Source organism: Numenius arquata, chromosome 24, assembly GCF_964106895.1.
Source record: "Numenius arquata chromosome 24, bNumArq3.hap1.1, whole genome shotgun sequence".
Classification (NCBI taxonomy): Eukaryota; Metazoa; Chordata; class Aves; order Charadriiformes; family Scolopacidae; genus Numenius; species Numenius arquata.
In genome coordinates, this window is record NC_133599.1 from 2,051,715 (window position 1) to 2,060,028 (window position 8,314).

Below are 8,314 nucleotides of genomic sequence, written 5' to 3' on the forward strand. Positions count from 1 at the left end.
GAAACAAAGAGCAGTAATTAAACACTGGCTTCAGATGGGAATTCTGCTCTATGACATAGGGAAGAAATTTGGACATAAATTTTTTACAATAGGGGTGGTAAGACACTGCCCAGAGACATTGTAGGTGCCCCATCAGTGGAAGTGTTCAAGGTCAGGTTGAACGGGGCTTTGAGCAGCACAACCTAGTGAAAGATGTCCCTGCCCAGGGCAAGGAGCTGGACTAGATGATCTTCAAAGATCCTTTCCAAACCAAACCATTCTGTGGGAGCAGGTTTGTGTAAGGAGTGGTTTTGGCACTTGGGCTCACAAGGGAACAAGCCTTCCTTTCACTGCATGAACAACATCGAAAGAAAATATAGACCCCAGCTATTAAACTATTAGAAGTAGCATTATCTTCTGGCAAGGGTCAAGTTAGCAGTTGAGCTCTGGGTTGCCAGGTTGCTGATACCTGCCAGGGATCAGCGCTTTTCCACCATTTCTGGACTTCAGCCTAGTGGTGGGCTGTTCTGATTTACAAACGTAAAACCAGGTATAACTTCTGATTTTGAATCAAACTTCTTCTGGTTTGGCCAAAAATCGCTTCCTACGCTGTGCATGGAGAGGCTGTTGCCTGCCCCAGGGACGCTCTGCTCTGATGGAGACATTGGTGGCTTCTAGGCATTGCATTAACCAGGTTTGTCATAAGAACAGCTCCCCTCATTTTACAGAAGGGAAGGTTGGGGTGTTGGGATGAGACCCACGGGCAGTCACGATGCCACGCAGCAACACAGGCAAGAACAGAGTTACCAGCTCCCTCTTTCCCATTCCCATCCCATCGTTTGACAGAAGCGATTAAATCCTGTATTTTTGCCTCCAGCTCAAGTAGCCACAGCTCTCATATCCTTCAGGCATGAGGATTATTACATCACTTGATGATTTAACTTAAACATTTTGAAAACGTGATTATTCACCAACTTCTGTGCTTTTTTCAGGTAATGCAAGAAAAATGACTTCACTAGCATTCATCTTCCTGCTCGCCCTCCTCCCAGCCCAATCTTCAAGCAGCAGACACCTCCCCAAGGCAGCAAGTAAGTGTCACCTGTCAGGGACACGGGTCTTGTGGGTGGCCTAAGCCCAGAGGTGGCATCTCTGAGTGGGGAGCAGGGTTCAGGGAACATCTCTCCCCCATCAGTGCCCACCACTGCCATGGGACCTGTCAGACCCATGATGCTGCTCAACCCAGGGTCCGTGTTTGCCCTGGTACACCCGTCCTGTGCTGCAGTCCCATATGGTTGTGTAGCAGAGCTGACATTTACAGCCAACGTGTTTTCCTCTTGCAGTTGAGAGCCCTGTGTTCGGACCACAGCAGGTATATGGGCTGCTCAAGGGGTCAGTCACCGTGAAATGCTTCTACCCTCCCACCAGCGTGAACAGACACGACAGAAAGTACTGGTGCAAGGAAACAGCTACAGGCTGCACGACCATCGTCTCCACCAGCGGCTACACCGCTCCAGGCTTCCAAGGCAGAGTCTCCATCATCGACTACCCACTGGCAAAGAACTTCCAGATTAACATGACTGAGCTCACAGAGGCAGATGAAGGCACCTACCAGTGCGGTATTGGTATCAATGGCAGAGGGCTCTCCCACAAAGTCAGCCTGGATGTTTCTGAAGGTAATTACAGTCTTGGGGCTCCTTAAGCTATTATTTTCTTCTACTTTTTTCTCCTGTTTTTTAATAAGGCTCCACAGATAGTGTGTCCAGTGTCTAAGAGCTCGAGATGCTCCAGGTTTTCAGGAAACAGCAGTTTTCATTTTCCCCCTCTCCTCTTACAGAATTTATTTTTTTGACTAAAACTCTGGCATAAAAATCAGATTAAACGAACCTCACCTTAAGGTCACAGACATTGCTTGGAAACTGCTGACATCTCTCAGCCACTGAAGTTTATGGAGATGCATTCAGTCTGAGGGCAGCACTGCCTGCCCTTCCAATGTACCCTCCAACCCATGGCTGTGCGAGTCATGGAACAGCCCTTGGCTGTGGTCAAGCCCAGGGGAACACGGTGTGCAGGATGACACCCCACAGGCACAGAGCATGGTACAAACTCATGGCACGTCCCTTAGCAAGAAGGCTCTGGAAAAAACCCCGCTATAGAGCGGGCAGTGAAACACATTTCAGGACTGAGGTCTCTATGCTGTCTCAGACATGGGACACGGCTGGGTAGATCATTACATGTGAGGGTGGTGGGACCCTGGCCCAGGTTGCCCAGAGAAGCTGTGGCTGCCCCATCCCTGGAGGGGTTCAAGGCCAGGTTGGACGGGGCTTAGAGCAACCTGGTCTGGCGGGATGTGTCCCTGCCCATGGGAAGATCTTTAAGGTTCCTTCTAACCCAAACCATTCTGCAATTCCATGATCATGCTCTGACCAGGAATGGCACATGATCATATAATATAGCAAAGGACAAAGAAAGCCTATGCTAAAAAAAGCCTTTGAAGGTACAAGGGAGTCACCCACAGTTATGGGCAGAGCTGGCAGTGGGCAGTGACTGCTGTCTCTGTATGCACAGGTCCACATGTACCCGAGGGGGCTGAGCTCTTCTACGTGAAGCTGCACAGTACTTTGACCGTGTTCTGCAGCTTTGGGGATGAATATGCAAGCGCGAGGAAATACCTGTGCAAGATGGAGAAAACCGGCTGCCAGAACGTTGTCGATACTCACCAAAAATATGGTGAGGATTATTTTGGGCGAGTTTTGCTGAGCAATACGAAGTCTGCGGGCTCATTCAGCATCACGATAACTCAGATGGGCTGGGAGGACTCTGGCTTGTACGTGTGCGGGGCTGGCACCTATGGGGAGAGCGGTGTATCCAAGGAGCTGGACGTGCACGTCTATGAGGGTGAGTAAGCTATTCCTGGTGGGTTTTTTCCCTTTATCTGTGCTTCTCTTTAGCAGCATCACTAACAGTCTCACTTTAACAAGAACTTTAATTTAATTTCACAGAGTGCTATTATCCCGTCCTCCTATCTAGATAACTAACTGGATAGAAAGAAGTATCTGTAACATACTAAACCATCGCTAATAACGCTTGTATCATGATTTAACCTTCCCAGCAGTGGCTAGGTATCTTCCCCAGCCTGGCTAGTCCAATACTCCAAAAGGCAAATTCTGCCTACCAGTTTGAGACAAGCAAATGATCTCTTCAAGGCTTAGTTCCTTAGATCTCAAGATGAGAGATGTAGAAAGGAGAAGACCTGCCCTTCTCCTAGCAAAGGGAGCAGAACTTTGACATGTCAGTACAAAGACAACCACCGCCCAGTGGATTTGGGAAAAAGAAAGGCCTGACAGACCCTTTAGGGTTAATTCCTGGCAGTGCCAGGACAGTCCCCTACTGTCTGCACCCCTGAGCTTCACCTTGCCTTGCTTTAGCCAAAACAGCTTTGTTTGACCTGATAATATTTATTCGCTTGGGAGAGTGCCACAGGGGCAAAAGTTAGACTTCTAGAGCTATTCATTTCATTTTTATCTCCAGAGACAAAGGTTCCTCAAGGAAAGCCCACAATATTTGGAGTAAAAGGAAGTTCGGTAACTTTTGAATGCCGCTACGAGCCTCTAAGAAGGTCCTCAGTGAAGTACTGGTGCAAGTGGAGAGAGAACGGGTGTGCTAAGATCATAGAGAACACCGGGTTTGTGTATCCCACGTATGAAGGAAGAGTGGCCATGTACGACAACCCACAAAACAACACGTACACCATCATCCTCAACCAACTGAAGGACAGTGACAAAGGCTATTACTGGTGCATGACAGACAAGGAGAATGAGCAGCAATCATCAACTGAGCTGAAGATCATAGATGGTACGAGCTCGCTGTAAGAACCTGGGACCTAACACTCGTGCATTGGCAGTTCTCTGCCTGCTCAGTAGGTACAAACCACAAAAGAGCAGATCTGGCTTTTCAGGAAGAGAAAAGTACATCAATGTGAGGTCCAACCCTGGCACAATGTTTCACCTTATAAAAGTTCAATCTCCCCACACCCCAGTAGCTTTAAAATGGAAACACAAGGCTTCAGTTTTATGGGGAAGTGTTGATAAGAGTTTCTCATGCAAGTATTTCTTAAGCCTTGCAAAAAAAAATACCCCAGCTTTCACCCAGAGATGCACATACAGCATTGTTAACATTAATTTAGCAATGTAAGGAGCACTGTCCTTCAAAAATGCATCTCCTGATTCACCATCTCTAGCAGCACCACTACCTGTTGATGACCATTCCCACCACTGAAACCAGTAACATCAGTCTTGATGTTCTGTTTGCCCTCACAGGACAACCTGGATTGGAGGGAAAGAAACAAGTGGAGGCGCAAGAGGGTTCACGGGTCGACTTAACTTGCTCTTATCCATGCAAGTACTACTCCTACCAGAAGTACTGGTGCAAGTGGAACAACACCGGCTGCACCCCCATGCCTGCTTCTGACCGAAGGCAGATGGGGATGGACGTTAGCTGTGACACCGACAACAAGACGGTGATCCTGACCTTTGACTCGGTGGCAAAGACAGACCAAGGCTGGTACTGGTGCGGGGTGAAGCGTGGCAACCTCTTTGGGGAAACCATGGCAGTGTACCTGGAGGTAACTGGAGGTGAGCTCTAAGGCAAAGGCGGGCAGGGGGTTTCCTTCTCCTCGGGGCTGTGAATCAGGCTGCCTTCTGCTGAGGGAAAAGTCCTCTCCACATCCACTAGGCTGCAGCACCTCAAAACAGAAGTGCTCTCATCCAGGCAGCCTCCCAGAGAAGGTGCCAAGATCACTCTGATTTTGCACAACTTTTCATAGAAGTTTTCATCCACTCACTGGTTTTTGCTTCCTGGTCATAAAAACCCCACCAGTGTAAAAATCACCTCCTTCCACACCATTTTTACTTTTTAACCCGGTCCTGACTAATTATTGCCATTACAATTTGTAGCATCATTTAAATTAAGCAACCTCTGACACCTGTCAGGTGAAGGGCTGCACCGAGTTTGGAGACGCACCTTGCTCCAGGGAGCTTATTATCATAATAAACAGGAAAATATTAGGGAGCAGGAAAGGAAGGGCTAACACCCACTCCCCTGGGACAGAAAGGGGCTTAGTCTCAGCTTTGGCACAGTATTTCGTTTTTCTTGAGAAGGAATATTGTCAGAAGCTGAGCAGAAAAACGTATAGCACTAGATATCCCACAATCAACCATCGTCAGCGGATGATGGTCAAAGTGAAACCAGAGAGAAATAGTCTTATTTCACTGCCTTTGGTGGGCAAAGAGCTAGAAATAAAAGCAAACCAAGTATTCAAAATTTGCTCAGGAAATACTAGAGGCAGAACTTCGAAATGCAAGACTTCTCAGAAGTGTGTAAGGAGAGGGAGCCCGCTTGAGACTTCTGCAACAAATTATTTGAAATAAGATTGTTTCAGATCTCTAAACCCCATTTCAAAGAGCCTCTCACGTACAGCCAAAACCCGCTGCGGTTCCACATGCACCAAATACACCCAAGTAGTTTCTGCGTCAGCGTCTCCGTCCTGCCGCTTGCGCGACTCACGGCCTCTTCTCCCCTGGGAAATGTAGGAAGCGCTGCCAACAGTGGCCTTGACCTCCTGGACATCGCCGAGCCCCCCAGCCACGCCGAGCCCCCCAGCCACGCCGAGAATGGTTTTATTCCCCAGGGAAGGTCCCAGAGCGGCTCTGAGGTGCAAAACGCAGCTGCCTCGGGAAGGTTGGTTCCCTCCAAGCCTCTGGTCATTTATCATATTTGTGAAGTTCCTATCAGCCCGTTGCCGGTGCTGTGTTTGCACACTGCGTGTGTGGCTTTGCAACAACAACAAAAAATAATCTTGCCCTCAAAGAACTTAGCTTAAAACATCAGAGGAAAAGAAGCAAAAAGTTACAGCAAAAGGCAAGATCTCTTGAAATTAGTCTCTAGCCCAAATGAGAAAATACAGTCCCAGAAGGGAACAATTAGAGATTCCAGGTACAGCAAAACTAATTGAAAATACTTCTGTCAAGATTAGGGAGCTTTCCTTCACACGTTTATAACCAAGCTGCTGATGTAGCTGGTTTGGCACAAGTTCTGTCCTGCATTTTTGTTTGTTCCCCTATGATGTGCTGGGATACAGCTCATTAATTAAATCACATCACACTCACTCGTATTTATCATAGATTTTAGACTGTTGGAAATTCATATACATTATTCGATCTTCAATAATAATAATAATAAAATGCATTTTGCAGCTTAATGATACATCTTTTCCCTCCACTCCAGCTCTGATGAAAGCCACGGCCCCAATACACTTGTTTTAATCCTGAGCCCTCTTGGTGCTGTGCTCCTGATCCTCGTGGCAGTTTTCGCCGTTTTTAAATTCAGGCAGCTGAAGAGATCTGGTGAGTCCCTGCCCTTTCTCATCTCTAAGAAATCTCAGCGATATTAAGACAAAGATGGTACTTTGTGCCCGCTGCTGGGCTGAGCTGCTCCCCTGGTGCCCCCCGTGCGATGGGGGGAGCAGGGACCCCATCTCTCCCGCTGACCCCATCCATACGGCTCCAACACCCAGCAGGGAGGGTGCCCGGGCTGAGACAGGGGTGAAACAGAGACCACCCCTCCGGGGGCTTTGGGTTCTGCATTGCCCGGTGTCTCCCTGCACGGATGCGGTTGGCACGCGGATGCGCTCGCACCGGCTCCGTGCGGGATATCGATCTCCTCCCTCTTCACAGACCTGGTGTCCGTGGGGAGCTACAGGACAAACATCAGCATGTCGGACTTCGAAAGCGTGAAGGAGTACGGCGCAAGCAACAATGCCTGTGTGAAGGAGACCCAGGAGACCCAGATAGGAGGGGACGGTAGGTGGCTGCCTGGGGGATGCTCTCCAGCCCTGTGGACAAGGGGTGCTGGGAGGGGGCTTGCAGAGAGACCCCACAAAAGCCACAGAAATACCTGCCCAGGGATGACCCCCACACCCTAATGCCTCCCCTCCTCTCTCTGCAGAGTTCGTCACCACCACGGAGACCCCAGAAAGTGCTGCTGAGACAAAGAAAGCAAAAAGGGTAAGAGGAGGCAGGAGAGAGCACACTGACCTGGGAAACACCACTGCAGACCTCCAGCCTCTGCCAAAGGGGTTGCCTTCTCCCGGGGGCCTTATTTATACCCAGGTGCTCTCCATCTTACCTGGGTCCCACCACCTGCTGCAGATCAGCATCAGTGGGGGGACCTTAACCCTTTCCTGACCCCATGTTTTGGCAGGCACAATAACACAGTACCCCAAGTCAGCCCCAAGTAGGGTCAGGAGGATCAGGGCTTGGTTGTTACCATAGATATAAAAGACTGGGATAAGCAGATGACCAGAAGCCAGAGGACATCCCACCTCCCAGCCTTCCCCCAGCACCATGCTCCCATGACATCAGCTGTTCAGGGGGCAGAGGTGGGCAGGGAGGGCTCTGTGACTTGCTCCTGTGGCTGTGGCAAGCCCCTGCCACCCCCCTGCCTCCCCCCTGCCTCTCCTCCCTTTGGTAAGATCATGGCCAAGGGCCACCCACTCCACACTAACCAAAGGTGCCAGATGCAAGCCCTTCTTTCTAAAAGCCCCCAGCCAAAGGCGATATGTAGGTGTTGTAAGTGCCAAAAGCTGAAACAGAGCAATAAAGGCAACTATCAGGAAACCAGTAAAACCCAGCAGCTTTAGGGCAACTGAGCTGGGTGCCCAAATGTGGGGACAGGCACGTTGTGGAGTCCCAAACCCACAACCATTTGGGGTCTTCCCCGGGGCTGAGCAAAGGCGTGATGCTCTTGCCCAGCACCAGATTGTCCCACTCACCCTGTCTGCCCCTATCACCCCAAAGCACCCGTGGCCCCACAGTGTTGCCCCTCTTAATACTGCCCTCTCTCCTGCCATGTGCTGCTGCCCATCCCCGGCCCCCTGACGGTGTCCCCCTGTCCTTCTCCAGAGCTCCAAGGAGGATGCTGACCTCGCCTACTCCGCCTTCCTCCTCACCTCCACCAGCATCGCCCAGGGTGGCCCCGGGGAGGACAGCACTGCCCTGGATGTGTCCCCCCCGAACTGGGAGGGCCAGATCTGAATGCGAGAGACCAAGAGGTGACAGCGACTGGGACCGACTCTACCTTGAGGAGCAGAGCAAGACATCAGCAAGCAGCACCCTTTATTGCTACCGCAATTGCTTTAGCTTGACTTTTTTTTTTTTTTTTTTTTGCTTAAATTCAGCTTTGAGAGGTGATTTAGGAGGAATCGTTCAATGCCAAGTGGGGTGGCTGGGCTGGAGGCGCAGGTCTGAGCGAGCAGGTTGGACTGGGAAACGGCAGGGGC

General features: G+C 50.1%; 1 protein-coding gene across 1 annotated transcript; it reads left to right on the forward strand.

Moving 5' to 3' along the window:
• Positions 1-985: 985 nt before the first annotated feature.
• On the forward strand, positions 986-8,069 carry PIGR (polymeric immunoglobulin receptor). Its single transcript, XM_074163126.1, has 10 exons — positions 986-1,071; positions 1,327-1,652; positions 2,545-2,874; positions 3,508-3,831; positions 4,296-4,610; positions 5,568-5,715; positions 6,262-6,380; positions 6,711-6,836; positions 6,982-7,040; positions 7,938-8,069. The coding sequence occupies exons 1-10, from the start codon at positions 986-988 to the stop codon at positions 8,067-8,069; spliced, it is 1,965 nt and encodes a 654-aa protein (XP_074019227.1).
• Positions 8,070-8,314: the final 245 nt, after the last annotated feature.